Source organism: Coregonus clupeaformis, chromosome 40, assembly GCF_020615455.1.
Source record: "Coregonus clupeaformis isolate EN_2021a chromosome 40, ASM2061545v1, whole genome shotgun sequence".
Classification (NCBI taxonomy): Eukaryota; Metazoa; Chordata; class Actinopteri; order Salmoniformes; family Salmonidae; genus Coregonus; species Coregonus clupeaformis.
Genome location: NC_059231.1, coordinates 14,195,888 through 14,212,158, shown reverse-complemented (window position 1 = coordinate 14,212,158; position 16,271 = coordinate 14,195,888). Strand labels below are relative to the sequence as shown.

Sequence of the window (16,271 nt, the reverse complement as noted above, 5' to 3'; positions counted from 1 at the left end):
GAGATTTTCAAATAGCCACCCTTTGCCTTGATGACAGCTTTGAACACTCTTGGCATTCTCTCAACCAGCTTCATGAGGTAGTCACCTGGAATGCATTTCTATTAAAGGTGTGCCTTCTTCAAAGTTAATTTGTGGAATTTCTTTCCTTCTTAATGTGTTTGAGCCAATCAGTTGTGTTGTGACAAGGTAGGGGGGGGGTATACAAAAGATAGCCCTATTTGGTAAAAGACCAAGTCCATATAATGGCAAGAACAGCTCAAATAAGCAAAGAGAAATGACAGTCCATCATTACTTTAAGACATGAATGTCAGTCAATACGGAAAATTTAAAGAACTTTGAAAGTAAAAATTTAGAAAAAAAAAAAAGAAAGAAAACCCCTTGAATGAGCAGGTGTTCTAAAACTTTTGACCGGTAGGGTATCTGTGAACAATAGATGCATATCTGTATTCCCAGTCATGTGAAATCCATAGATTAGGGCCTAATGAATTTATTGCTGTTGATTGATATCCTTATATGAACTGTAATTTAGTAAAATATTTGAAATTGTTGCATGTTGTGTTTATATTTTTGTTCAGTCTAGGTTATCGACATATGGCAGTACACAAACAAAATCTAGCTAAGTTAATTTTAGGGCTGTGATGAAAACAGTATCACAATATTTTTTCCATGGCAAAAATGTAAACACGATGCAGACCAAACTCGTTGGTCCTTTAAAAACCTGCTGTATGTAAAATATGGTGTGCTTTAGCTTGTAAAATAAATACATGTGAGTCTGGATGACAACAAAATTATGTTTGTTTCCAACATTAGGGCTGTTTTCCTAAAGACGGTATTGTCCCGGTCCTACTTATTTTGCTGGTTAAAAAGAAATAGCCACAAATTAATTCAGAAATGGAGGAAGAGGATAGCTAGCTATAGCAAGCTAATGTTAGCAGCTGCCTCTTCAACAATATCCTAAGATAAAAAAATGTATTTCTCATTGACAATATCTACAATCCACACCTCCAAAGAAAGCATGGCTCTGGGGCTTCTCAGAAAAACTGAAATATCACATTTACATAAGTATTCAGACCCTTTACTCAGTACTTTGTTGAAGCGCCTTTGGCAGCGATTACAGCCTTGAGTCTTCTTGGGTATGACACTACAAGGTTGGCACACCTGTATTTCGGGATTTCTCCCATTATTCTCTGCAGATCCTCTCAAGCTCTGTCAGGTTGGATGGGGAATGTTGCTGCACAGCTATTTTCAGGTCTCTCCAGAGATGTTCGATCGTGTTCAAGTCCGGGCTCTGGCTGGGCCACACAAGCACATTCAGAGACTTATCCTGAAGCCACTCCTGCATTGTCTTGGCTGTGTGCTTAGGGTTGTTGTCCTGTTGGCAGGTGAACCTTCGCCCCAGTCTGAGGTCCTGAGCACTCTGGAGCAGGTTTTCATCAAGGATCTCTCTGTTCTTTGCTCCGTTCATCTTTGCCTCGATCCTGACTAGTCTCCCAGTCTCTGCCGCTGAAAAACATCCCTACAGCATGATGCTGCCACCACCATGCTTCAACGTAGGGATGGTGCCAGGTTTCCTCCAGACGTGATGCTTGGCATTCAGGCCAAAGAGTTCAATCTTGGTTTCATCTAATCAAATAAAATAAAATTGTATTTGCCACATGCGCCGAATACAACAGGTGTAGACCTTACAGAGAAATGCTTACTTACAAGCCCTTAACCAACAATGCAGTTTTAAGAAAAATAAGTGTTAAGTAAAAAATAGATAGTAAAAAATAAGTTAGTTGAGGTAATTGAGGTAATATGTACATGTGGGTAGAATTAAAGTGACCATGCATAGATAATAAACAGAGAGTAGCAGCAGCGTAAAAGAGGGGGTGGGGTAGCCATGATTTGCTGTTCAGGAGTCTTATGGCTTGGGTGTAGAAGCTGTTAAGAAGCCTTGTGGACCTAGACTTGGCGCTCCGGTACTGCTTGCCGTGTGGTAGCAGAGAGAACAGTCTATGACTAGGGTGGCTGGAGTCTTTGATAAGTTATAGGGCTTTCCTCTGATGCCGCCTGGTATAGAGGTCCTGGATGTCAGGAAGCTTGGCCCCAGTGATGTATTGGGCCATACGCACTACCCTCTGTGGTGCCTTGCGGTCAGAGGCAGAGCAGTTGCCATACCAGGCAGTGATGCAACCAGTCAGGATGCTCTCGATGGTGCAGCTGTATAACTTTTTGAGGATCTGAGGACCCATGCCAAATCTTTTCAGTCTCCTGAGGGGGAATAGGCTTTGTCGTGCCCTCTTCATGACTGTCTTGGTGTGTTTGGAATGATGATAGTTTGTTGGTGATGAGGACAACAAGGAATTGGAAAGGCACACACACATCAGACCAGAGAATCTTGTTTCTCATGGTGTGAGAGTCTTTAGGTGCCTGGAAGGTTCTCCAATCTCCACAGAGGAACTCTAGAGCTCTGTCAGAGTGACCATCGGGTTCTTGGTCACCACCCTGACCAAGGCCCTTCTCCCCCGATTGCTCAGTTTGGCTGGGCAGCCAGCTCTAGGAAGAGTCTTGGTGGTTCCAAACTTCTTTAATTGAAGAATGATGGAGGCCACTGTGTTCTTGGGGATCTCCAATGCTGCAGAATTCGATTCTGTCTCGGCGCTCTACGGACAATTCCTTCGACCTCATGGCTTGGTTTTTGCTCTGACATGCACTGTCAACTGTGGAACCTTTTATAGACAGGTGTGTGCCTTTCCAAATCATGTCCAATCAATTGAATTTACCACAGATGGACTCCAAGTTGTAGAAACATCTCAAGGATGCACCTGAGCTCAATTTCAAGTCTCATAGCAAAGGGTCTGAATACATATGTAAATAAGGTATTTCTGTTTTTTATTTTTTATACATTTGCAAACTTCGTCATTATGGGGTATTGTGTGTAGATTGCTAAGGATTTATTTTTATTTAATCAATTTTATAGTAAGGCTGTAACGTAACAAAATGTGTAAAAAGTCAAGAGGTCTGAATACTTTCCGAAGGCACTGTAGATAGCAGGATGGGCAACTTTGATGGGGGTAGGGGCCACAAAAAATCTGAACTCATCATGAGGGGCAGTAGTAGCTCGCGGGTCGTAGTAGCTCGCGGGTCTGTGTACCACACATGCAGTCAGAGCCGGCCCTAGCCTTTTGGGGGCCCTAAGTGAAATTTAGTTGTGGTCAAAACATTTTAGCCACTAATTGATTGACTGTCAGCGAAAAACTGATATGATAATAATGTTTTTGGAAATGTATCCACAGGCCTACAAAAGCAGGGCTGCGGGTCCGCCAGCTGCCCATCCCTGATCTATAGTATGACAGCATCAGCTGTTAGCTACCAACAGCTGGCAGAAGTGTTTACATTTGGTTAGGTTTATCAGCGTTATTTAGATTGAATAATAATAAATAATATATAATAATAGGTCATTTAGCAGACGCTCTTATCCAGAGCGACTTACAAGAGCAATTAGGGTTAAGTGCCTTGCTCAAGGGCACATCGACAGATTTTTCACCTAGTCGGCTCGGGGATTAGAACCAGCGACCTTTCGGTTACTGGCCCAACACTCTTACCCACTAAGCTACCTGCCGCCCATTGAAGATGTGAGCTAAATGCACTATATCTAGCCAACGTTAGTATTGCAAGCTATCTCTTTCCCTTACCCGGTTCACTTCCATGCTCACTAAAGCCCATGATAATGCTCAGTCTCTGCTAGTGCTGCTGGCTGTTTTAGATGCTTTAGAAGCCACATTGATGGTAGGGACATCCACTTTGAGAAGCAACTTCTTGCTGAAGCACTCCTTCCATTGGTGATCGCCAATGTTGTCATTGATTAAATGTGCCCCGCAGATTGATGATTAGACATCCAATTCGCCCGCCTCATTCTCAACAAATGTATCCCACTTTTTACTACGTTTTTTATTCATTGTGTGACGCTGACCGCGGGGCATTGTGGGATTTATTTCCAACGTTACAGCTGATTTAGAGAACCTCAAAACTAACTTTTAGAACAACATAATATTATAACAATTGATTTAAGAGTTTGTAACTCCTGAGTGGCGCAGTGGTCTAAGGCACTGCATCGCAGTGCTAACTGTGCCACTAGAGATCCTGGTTCGAATCCAGGCTCTGTCGCAGCCGGCCGCGACCGGGAGACTCATGGGCGGCGCACAATTGTCCCAGGGTAGGGGAGGGAATGGCCGGCAGGGATGTAGCTCAGTTGATAGAGCATTGAGTTTGCAACGCCAGGGTTGTGGGTTCGATTCCCACGGGGGGCCAGTATAAAAAATATATGTATTCACTAACTGTAAGTCGCTCTGGAAAAGAGTGTCTGCTAAATGACTTAAATGTAATTTGGCAATGTTTACTTGGGGTGCTCTAAGTTAGTGTTATATGCGTTTCTGGCATTGAGAAATAAGTGCTACACTCTCTTTAAAGTTCCGAACCCTGGTTTGAATGGTTGCCAGCAATTTTTATATTGTATTCTTTTGAATGTAATTGGGCTATTTCGAGTACTATATACGTAGAGAACATTGGACAGAACAAGGCTATGTCAATAACTATATTTTGACAAAATTGGTGAATGTATGGTCTCTGCGTGGGCCTGAGTTCCTGTGTGTGTTCCCCAGGAGGCTCTGATCATGGCCAGCATGGAACACCCCCACCTGGTCCGTCTCCTGGGGGTCTGCCTGAGCCCCACCATCCAGCTGGTCACCCAGCTTATGCCCCACGGCTGCCTGCTCGATTACGTCCACGAACACAAGGACAACATCGGCTCCCAGCTGCTGCTCAACTGGTGTGTCCAGATCGCCAAGGTAAGACTCACCTGTTATGGTCAAATCTTGTCTGGGAGTTTGAGTGCCGTCTTAGATACTTTCTGTCTGTGCTCCTTTTTCATGTGTATCTCATACTCTACATACCCACACTGTAATGGAAATCTGTAATTTATATAAGGTCATTTTAGGTATTATCAACAGTAAAAAAAACTCTGAAACGTTTTATTGCAGCATACTGTAAATCAGGGTTACCCAGCTGGCGACCCACTGGCCAATGGTTTTATTTGGCCCCAAGTTTTCTGATTTAAAAAAGTGTCATTGTTGGACATAACACTGTATAAACACCAGGAAATCAGCTCCAAGTGATTTTTATTTAAGAAATCTGTTCCCAAGTATTCCCACGCATAATAGAGAGACACGTGATCGTATACAAATGTAAGCAAGGTTTGAAATGATTATGTTTTAGTCAAACATTATATCTGTTTCGGCTTCTTGCGGTCAATTTGCAGTCTACAAATTAGTTGTAATTATTTTCCGGCCCCCCGACCATCCGCTCAAGAAAACATTGGCCCACAGCTGAATCTAGTTGATGATCCCTGCTGTAAATTATGGTGCATGTGGGAAAATTGCTGTATTTCGAATGGTAGTGTAATTCCACCCCACAGAATACAGTACCGTATCATATATTTGGATCGCCAAAAACCTTTTGACCTCTAGTGGGTGCATGGTATTGTTGTTTCTGGCTCATTAACATATTTTGAGGTGTGCCTTGTAAGGGCCTATATTTGTTGCACCCGTGAGTGAGAATGCTCTACCAATTTAACTCCTATGTGGTTATAGTGCCCAGTTAAATGTTGAATGTATAGGAGACAGATTAGTGGCAGCAAGTCTTAATCATTAGTCATTTGTGGATTTTGCCATGTCCTTTTGGTCTGTTTGAATGGGTCCGGAGGTATTGTACTGTACTGTTTTCTCAGAATCATTTTACAGACACACACACACACACACAAAGACCCTGTCTCACACCCCCACTGCAACCCACAGACCCAAACCGAAATGTTACGCAAGGCACTCGCTGCAGACTCTTTTGTAGATGTAATATCTTAGACAAAATATGTATTTTGCTCATAGATATGGCACTGTTGAGGGATAGAGGTGGGAGTTTTCTACTATAAACTTTTAAAGCAATAGTTACCGTTAGGAATAAAAAAGCACAACACTTGCTGTACTCGTATGTTCTGGTCCACTGTAGCTCAGTTGGTAGAGCACGGCTCTTATAGCCAATATAGTGGCATCATCCTCCTGCCTTAGACGCATTTCACTTGCGAAGTCCAGGTGCAGCCAGTCTAAGGCAGTTGTCAATCGCCTGTTAATTAACAGCTTGGATGGACTCTTCCAGCTTTGTTTGTCTGAACCATGCGTTCAGCTTGGCCATTGGAGGATGGGAGAAATGGGGCTGTTGTGACGTGTCTGATTCCACTCCGCCCAGCAAACTCTTTAAACTCAGCAGAAGTGAAGACAGCTCCATTGTCTGACACCAGGATGTCACACAACCCATGTGTGGCAAACAGCAGACGGAGGGTGCTTATCACAGCTACAGAGGACATCAAACTAACCATGGCTACGTCCAGCCACTTTGAATGGGAATCCACTACAAAGAGAAAGGTATTTCCTTTGAATGGCCCAGCAAAGTCTAAATGAAGACGAAACCATTTCTTTGTTGTCCACTCCCATGTGTGCAAGGCAACCTTGGGTGGAGCATGGAGTGGCTCCTGACAGGTGGTGCAGCTGCGCACCACAGCCTCAATTTCCATGTCCATCCCAGGCCACCACATAGCTCCGTGCCAGTGGCTTCATCCTCACTATTCCAGGATGCAAATTTGTGAGGAACCACCACCCGACTAACCCCACAACACGCAGTTCTTGTGAACCAACAACTCATTCAATGCAGGACCCAGCGAAGCACCCGGGACAGGACAGGATCCTTCAAGGTCAGTGTGGCTATCGTAGAAGCATGGAGATTGGCATCAGGCACCACCTCCAACAGCATCACTTTCCAGGGAGGTGGTGGCTCAGACAAAGGGGTAGTGAGTGGCAGGTGACTCAGGGCATCCGCATTAGCCAGCTGCTTCCCTGGACGATAGCAGAGCTCATAACTATGGGCTCCCAGTATCAGGCTCCATCTGACCGTCGAGGTGAAATAAACTGGGGCATGGGCTTCATATGATGAAGCAGGCCCAGCAAGGGCTTGTGGTCAGTGTAGACCACAAAATGGTGACCTGACAAATACTGATGGAACTTCTTGACAGCAAAAATTATCGCCAGGGCCTCTTTATTCAGCTGCGCATAGTTCCGTTCAGTGGCATTTAAAGTCCTAAATGCATAGCACACAGGTGCCTCCCGACCATCAAATTCTACATGACTCAATAAGACAACGAACCCATATGGGGACGCATCACAGACCATAGTGACCATAGTGGGCTAGCAGCCCATCTGCTTGCAGCAGCCATTTAGCCACCAGGGAGCTGCCTGATCCAGTCGGTGATGCAAGGTCTCCAACACTGTTGCTTTATCAGGCAGGAAGCAGTTTTAAAAGTTGAGAAGCCCCAGAAACCACAGAAGCTCAGACTTGTTCTGGGGAGAAGGTGCCTCCTTAATGGCCTTTACCTTATCCTGGGTCGGTCGTACAGCCATCCTTGTCAACGTGGAACCCCAGGAACTCAACACTGGGTGCAGCAAAAATGCACTTCTCCCTCTGCATTGGCAGCCCTGCTTCCACAAAGCGCCTCAGAACTTCCCTCAGCTGAGAGTTATGCTCTTCCAGGGTCCGGCCTGTAATCAGTATGTCATCCAGATACACCTGGACTCCTCTGATGCCTGCTAGCAAGGTGTCCATGTAGCACTGAAAAAATGGCCACAGCTGTGGACACTCCAAACAGGAGCTTTGTTGCCCTGAAAAGCCCCCGGTGTGTGTTGCTAGTCAGGAGCTCCCCTGCATCATCATCCAAAGCTAGCTGCTGGTAGGCTTGTCTTATGTCCAGCTTTGTAGACACAACCCCTCCTACCAGCGTCGCAAAAAACTCAGCCACCGTAAGCAAGGAGTAAACATCAGGGACCACTGCAGTGTTCACTGTACTGCGGAAATCCCCACATATCCTAAGGCTGCCATCCTTCTTGGTCACAGGTACAATGGGTGTAGCCCATTTGGAGTACTTCACCGGCTTGAAAACCCCCTGAGCCACCAGTTTATCCAGAGCCTCATCTACCTTCGGCCGGAGAGCGAAAGGTACTGGTCGAGTTTTAAAGAACTTAGGGTCGATGGCTATAGACACAGGGTGCCCCCTGTAAAGCCCAAGCCCCTGGAAAGCTTTTTCGTGCTCCTTGATAATCGAATCTGGGGAGTTTTGCATGTGATAAACCCCAGTGACCTCAATGGCCAAAGGCTCAAACCTTTGCCATGAATGATGATCAGGGGTAGCCTGCTGGGGTCGACTCGATAGCTTACATCCACAAAAATCCTACCCGCACCTTTAACTGGGCCTGTGACCATTCCCTTAATACCCCATTGTCTTGCAAGAACTCTGGTAGCTCAATGGGCTACCAGAGTAAGTCCTCACTAATCAGTGAACATCCAGAGCCTGAGTCAACTTCGATAACATGCTTCTGGCCATTTAGCAGCACTGTGGCCATATATATATATATATATATATATATATGTTTCTTCCTCTCAGGCTGTGGCCCCCCTTGGGCACTATGGACAACAATGTCTGGGTCGCAGTTCATCACGTATGTCTGCTGTGTGGCCTTAGTGGGCATAGGTGAGCTGCCTGAGGCCTGAGACTGACTTTTTTAAACATACTCAAGCAACACTACATGACCAAAAGTATGTGAACACCTGCTTGTCGAACAGCTCATTACAAAATCATGGGCATTAATATGGAGTTGGTCCCCCCTTTGCTGCTATAACAGCCACCACTCTTCTGGGAAGGCTTTCTACTAGATGTTGGAGCATTGCTGTGGGGACTTGTTTCCATTCAGCCACAAGAGCATTAGTGAGGTCGGGTACTGATGTTGATCACTCTCTCACATATCCAGTACATGTCCTTGTGAAGCTAAAGACAGCTGAAGGTAACTGTCGTACAGATGGACCTTCAATATGATGGCTATTGCCGCAACTGTCATCATTTTGTTCACACTACAGTGGGGAGAACAAGTATTTGATACACTGCCGATTTTGCAAGTTTTCCTATTTACTAAGCATGTAGAGGTCTGTAATTTTTATCATAGGTACACTTCAACTGTGAGAGGCGGAATCTAAAACAAAAATCCAGAAAATCACATTGTATGATTTTTAAGTAATTCATTTGCATTTTATTGCATGACATAAGTATTTGATACATCAGAAAAGCAGAACTTAATATTTGCTACAGAAACCTTTGTTTGCAATTACAGAGATCATACGTTTCCTGTAGGTCTTGACCAGGTTTGCACACACTGCAGCAGGGATTTTGGCCCACTCCTCCATACAGACCTTCTCCAGATCCTTCAGGTTTCGGGGCTGTCGCTGGGCAATACGGACTTTCAGCTCCCTCCAAAGATTTTCTACTCATCCTTCTTCTTCCTCCAAATACGGCGAGTGGAGTTTAGACCAAAAAGCTCTATTTTTGTCTCATCAGACCACATGACCTTCTCCCATTACTCCTCTAGATCATCCAGATGGTCATTGGCAAACTTCAAACGGGCCTGGACATGCGCTGGCTTGAGCAGGGGGACCTTGCGTGCGCTGCAGGATTTTAATCCATGACGGCGTGGTGTGTTACTAATGGTTTTCTTTGAGACTGTGGTCCCAGCTCTCTTCAGGTCATTGACCAGGTCCTGCCGTGTAGTTCTGGGCTGATCCCTCACCTTCCTCATGATCATTGATGCCCCACGAGGTGAGATCTTGCATGGAGCCCCAGACCGAGGGTGATTGACCATCATCTTGAACTTCTTCCATTTTCTAATAATTGCGCCAACAGTTGTTGCCTTCTCACCAAGCTGCTTGCCTATTGTCCTGTAGTCCATCCCAGCCTTGTGCAGGTCTACAATTTTATCCCTGATGTCCTTACACAGCTCTCTGGTCTTGGCCATTGTGGAGAGGTTGGAGTCTGTTTGATTGAGTGTGTGGACAGGTGTCTTTTATACAGGTAACGAGTTCAAACAGGTGCAGTTAATACAGGTAATGAGTGGAGAACAGGAGGGCTTCTTAAAGAAAAACTAACAGGTCTGTGAGAGCCGGAATTCTTACTGGTTGGTAGGTGATCAAATACTTATGTCATGCAATAAAATGCAAATTAATTACTTAAAAATCATACAATGTGATTTTCTGGATTTTTGTTTTAGATTCCGTCTCTCACAGTTGAAGTGTACCTATGATAAAAATTACAGACCTCTACATGCTTTGTAAGTAGGAAAACCTGCAAAATCGGCAGTGTATCAAATACGTGTTCGTTCTCTGTCTCGCTCTCTGTCTCTCTCTCTGTCGCTCTCTCTCTCTCTCTCTCTCTCTCTCTCTCTCTCTCTCTCTCTCTCTCTTTCTCTCTCTCTCTCTCTCTATACACTATACTCTCTCACTCAGTCTCTCAGGGTGAACAAACATCTCACTCTCCGCCTAATTATTTAGACCCCAGTGTGCCTCTGTCCATCCCTCCATCCATGTAATCCTTCACTACTTTCCCCCTCCCTCTTTTTATTTGTCCATCTCTTTGAGTGTTCCCTGGCTCTATTTCCAGGGGAGGGCAGGCATAGTTTAGTTTATATAGTGGAGCTCTGCTAGTGGAGTCAATTGGTGTGAGAATATGCTTCATCCCGATGTGATGCTGTACGGTACAGAAGTTTCTCGCTGTCCTCGAGACAGCAGGCAGTAGCAAACACTAAGTGCAAACAGACAGCAGGAAAGATATAGAGATTTACACACACACACATGCCAATGCACACACAAACACACACACACGGGCACACATGCACGCACACACACACACATGCATGCATACACACACAGTGCGGAGTGCAGAATTAAAGGCAGGGAGAGATGGATGGGTGGAGGAGAGGCAGTAGGGTGATGGATGACTGGAGGCAGGTCACACAATGGATGAGGGCAGAATGACAGACAAATGACAGCCTGCCAGCCCCAGACCACACACACACACATCTCTGACACACGCACGCACATGCTCATCTCACTTTCTCTCACCTCCAGTTTCTTTCTCTCTCTATACGTCTCTCTCTGTTTCTCTCATTCTCTCTCTCTCCCTCTGTTTTTCTCTCTTTCTCTCTCTCTCTTACACACACACACTTGCATACCTAAATCCTCAGAGGAGAGAAAAGGATCTTGTCACATAATTACATCACAGCGACAGTCTAATTTCCAGCAAATGAGGTGAGATGGCTGCTATGCCAAGCGTGTCAATTCTCTTCAGCTTCAGATGGCACCATCAATTGGTTTCTCACAAACCCAATTAAAGACCTTATTTGAACATTGAGTTTACACAACCTTGGAGACCTAGATATTATACCTACAGCTTTCCCTTTCTCTTTTCTCCTTTCTCTGGTACAGCCAACTACAGTACCGTGAAAAAGTATTTGCCTCCTTTCGGACTTTCTCTATTTTTGCATATTTTTGACGCTGAATGTTAATCAGATCATCAACCAAAACCTACTATTAGATAAAGGGAACCTGAGTTTACAAATAACAACAACAAAAAAAGTACACTTATTTTATCTATTTAATTAACAAAGTTATTCAACACCCAATTCCCCTGTGTGAAAAAGTAATTGCCGCCTTACACTCAATAACTGGTTGTGCCACCTTTAGCTGCAATGACTGCAACCAAATGCTTCCTGTAGTTGATCAGTCTCTCACATCTCTGTGGAGGAATTTTGGCCTACTCTTGCATTTAGAACTGCTTTAACTCAGCGACATTTGTGGGTTTTCAAGCATGAACTGCTCGTTTCAAGTCCTGCCACAACATCTCTATTGGGATTAGGTCTGGACTTGGACTAGGCCATTCCAAAACTTCAAATGTGTTGCTTTGTAGACTTGATTGTATGTTTTGGATCATTGTCTTGCTGCATGACCCAGCTGCGCTTCAGCTTCAGCTCACAGACAGATGGCCTGACATTCTCCTGTTGAATTCTCTGATACAGAGCAGAACTCATGTTTCCTTCTATTAAGGCAAGTTGTCCAGGTCCTGAGGCAGCAAAGAATCCCCAAACCATCTCACTACCACCACCATGCTATGTATTTCTTACTGTGGAATGCTGTGTTTGGTTTCCGCCAGGTATAATGGGACCAATGTCGTCCAAAAAGTTTACTCAAGTTTGCCAAAAAGCACATGGAAGCACCTGGATGATCATCAAGACTCTTGGAAGAATGTTATATGGACAGATTAGTCAAAAGTATAAATTATTGGATGACATGGGTCCCATTATGCCTGGCGAAAACCAAACACAGCGACAATGGAGATTGATCCACAACTACAGGAAGCGTTTGGTTAGAGTCATTGCAGCTAAAGGTGGCACAACCAGTTATTGAGGGTAAGGGGGCAATTACTTTTACACGCAGGGGCATTGGGTGTTGCATAACTTTGTTTATGAAATAAATGAAATAAGTATGTAATTGTTGTGTTATTTGTTCACTCAGATTCCCTTTATCACAAACAATCACCCACATGCTCTTAAGGAAATTGTGAATGTCATGGATACATTAGAACTAGTAGATATATGGAGGCTTAAATATACTGATCTAGTGAGATATACATGGCGGAGACTGAATCAAGCTAGTCGTCTTGACCTCTTTCTTATCTCATTCTCGTTGGCACCAAAAGTAAAAAAAAGTGTTGATAGGGGACAGAATGCGGTCGGACCATCATATAATTGGAGAAACTTATTCAAGAAAGATCAAGTGTAATATATTATAAAAGCAAACTGGATGGAATATTGGGAAAAATACACAAAATAATTTTTTTATCTTCAACATAGGAATGCTACCAAAAATAACTTAATGAAACTGGTTACAATTGACGGAGTCACCCATGATTCACCAAATGATATTTTGAAGGAGGAAACAAAGTACTTTAAACATATGTTTTCTTTTCAGTCGCCTCCATCTCCTCTAACTGAAGCTAATTGTAGAGATTTTTTTCTATTGATAATGTCAAATTAACAGCCATACAGAAAGACTCATGTGAAGGTGAAATTACAGAGGAGGAACTTCTGGATGCAATTAAAGACTTTAAGTCTGGGAAAACTCCAGGGTTGGATGGCATACCAGTCGAGGTATACCAAACCTTTTTTGATATACTAAGAGGATCGTTATTAGCATGTTTTAACCACTCCTATGTAAATGGTAGATTATCTGACACTCAAGAAGAAGGTCTGATCTCATTATTACTGAAACAGGATACAAGTGGAAAATATAAAGATCCAGTCCATTTAAAAAATTGGAGGTCCCTTTACACTTCAGTGTTGTGATGCAAATATTCTAGCAAAATGTATAGCGCATAGAATTAAAAAGGTATTGTCGGATATTATTCATTCTAATCAGACAGGTTTTTTACATGGAAGATACATTGGAGATAATATAAGGCAAGTATTGAAAACAATAGAACACTATGGAAAATATGGGAAACCAGGCCTGCTATTCATAGCAGACTTCGAAAAGGCATTTGATAAAGTACGACTGGGGTTTATATATAAATGCCTGGAGCATTTCAATTTTGGAGAATCTCTTATATAATGGGTCAAAATCATGTATAGTAACCCTAGGTGTAAAATAGTAAATAATGGCTATTTCTCAGAAAGTTTTAAACTGTCAAGAGGAGTGAAACAAGGTTGTCCACTATCGGCATATCTATTTATTGTGTCCATCGAGATGTTAGCTATTACAATCAGATCCAATAAAAATATCAGAGGATTAGAAATCCAGGGCTTAAAAACAAAGGTGTCATTGTACGCTGATGATTCATGTTTTCTTTTAAATCCATAACTAGAATCCCTCCACAGCCTCATAGAGGATCTAGATACATTTTCTAATCTCTCTGGATTACAACCAAATTATGACAAATGTACTATATTACGTATTGGATCACTAAAAAATACAATTTTTACATTACCATGTAGTTTACCAATAAAATGGTCTGATGGTGATGTGGATATACTCGGAATACATATCCCAAAGGAAATACATTTTCTCACTTCAATAAATGTTAATAGAAAGTTAGCAAAAATAGATAAGATCTTACTACCATGGAAAGGAAAATACCTGTCAATTTGTGGAAAAATCACCCTGATTAACTCTTTAGTATTATCCCAGTTTACCTATTTGCTTATGGTCTTGCCTACGCCTAGCGAACAGTTTTTTAAATTAAATGAGAAAAAAATATGCCTTTTTATTTGGAACGGCAAGCCAGACAAAATAAAAGGGCATATTTATATAATGAATATGAATTCGGAGGACAGAAATTATTAAATATTAAAGCATTAGACCTATCACTAAAAGCTTCAGTCATACAAAAGTTATACTTAAATCCGAACTGGTTCTCAAGCAATTTAGTAAAATTGTCTCACCCAATGTTCAAGAAAGGCCTTTTTTTTTTTTTTACAACAACTCATTTTCAGTTATTTGAAAAGGAAATCATCTCCCAAATATCACTATTTCTAAAACAAGCCATAGAAAGTTGGTTGCAATTTCAATTTAATCCTCCAGAAACGACAAAACAAATAATGCAACAAATATTGTGGTTAAATTCAAATATACTAATTGACAAAAAACCTTTATTTTTTGACAGAATGTTTAAAAAAGGTATAATCTTCGTAAATGATATCATCGGTAGGACTGGTGGAGTTATGTCGCACATGCAGCTAACAAAAACATATGGAAATGTCTGCTCTACCCAAAATTACAACCAAATAATTGCAGCCTTACCGCAAAAGTGGAAGAGGAAAGTGGAAGGGGGGGAAGGATGGAACTTGTCTGTCGGCCTTGCATTAAAGAACATAATTGGTAAGGAAACTGTGATAAATAAAAAAGTATATCAGTTTCACTTAAGGACCAAAGGATTGACAGCCGTCCCATATAGATTGCGAAATACTTGGGAAGAGATTTTTGACGTACCGATCCCATGGTATAGTGTTTATGAACTGACACGCAAAACAACACCGGATTCAAAAATTAGAATCATTCAATTTAAATTATTATATAAAATTCTTGCTACCAATAGAATGTTATTTATATGGGGGATACAATCTTCCCAGCTCTGCAGATTTTGCTGTGAAGAGACAGAATCATTAGATCATTTGATTTGGTTCTGTCCATTTGTAGCTTGTTTTTGGACACAGGTCCAGGAATGGCTAAAGGATTGCAATATTTACCTGGAGCTAACCTTGCAGATAGCATTACTGGGTGATCTGAAAAGTCATAGTCAATCGATCAATAATATAATAATACTTTTAGCAAAAATGTTTATTTTTAATTCACAATCTGTAGAAGCAATGAGAATAAAAAGGTTCAGAACTTTTGTAAAACATCACAGTACGGTTGAAATATATATGGCAAATAGAAATCCTATATGGATGGTGTTAAGAGATAGATGAGAGGTATTGAATGGAGTTGAAGGATGGGACTAATAACAAATAACAACAAATAATAACAAGATAACTAATAATGTAAGCATACTGTGTCCATAATAAGTATATAGGTTGTGTTGGGAGCTTTTGGGAAAGAGCACAGTTAGAAAGATATGGCATATAGAAGCAAACCGGATGGACATCATGAAAATGATCGGAGAGGTTGAGAGTAGAAGAAGTTCAGGAGTAAAAAAAAAAAAAAATAGAATTATTGTAAAATTGACTGTGTCCATAAGGTGTAGATAGTAAGTATAGGCTGGAAGTAGAGGCCTGGATATTGTTGTTCACTAATTTATCCCAAATAGGGAAAGGATGGCGGGGTTGAAAAGTAATAAAGGGGAGTATATACAGTGCCCTCCACTATTATTGGCACCCCTGTTTAAGATGTGGTTGAGGACTTCCAAAAATTCTCCTTTTTTTTTTAACAACATAGAACCCAAATGCAAAAAAAGAGAAAAATCCAACCTTTTATTTAAGTACATTACTTTGGTGGTAAAAAAAAAATCACACTTTTAAAAAATAAAAACTTGAAATCATGTGTCCCACAATTATTGGCACCCCTAACAATTCCGCTGAAAATTTTAATTGATTTTTTTTTTTATATATTTTTCTGTAGTTGCTAAAGTTGGTCAGGGTATCTAGGAACTTTTAATTAGTAATTCATGACTTCCTGTTTCCCTGGGGTATAAATATGACGTGACACAGAGGCCTAATTCTCTAACCCATTTGTCAACATGGCAAAGACAAGAGAACACACCATTCAAGTAAGGCAGATTTGTGTCGACCTTCATAAGTCAGGCAATGGCTACAAGAAAA

At 42.1% G+C, this 16,271-nt stretch overlaps 1 protein-coding gene across 1 annotated transcript in view; it reads left to right on the top strand.

Moving 5' to 3' along the window:
- The window catches only part of LOC121554931 (receptor tyrosine-protein kinase erbB-4-like), a 225,254-nt gene that overhangs the window by 172,878 nt on the left and 36,105 nt on the right, over nucleotides 1-16,271 (top strand). Inside the window, exon 19 of the mRNA XM_045212027.1 lies at nucleotides 4,644-4,829. Within this exon, the coding sequence (XP_045067962.1) occupies nucleotides 4,644-4,829 (186 nt within the window). The remainder of the gene's footprint in view (nucleotides 1-4,643; nucleotides 4,830-16,271) is intronic.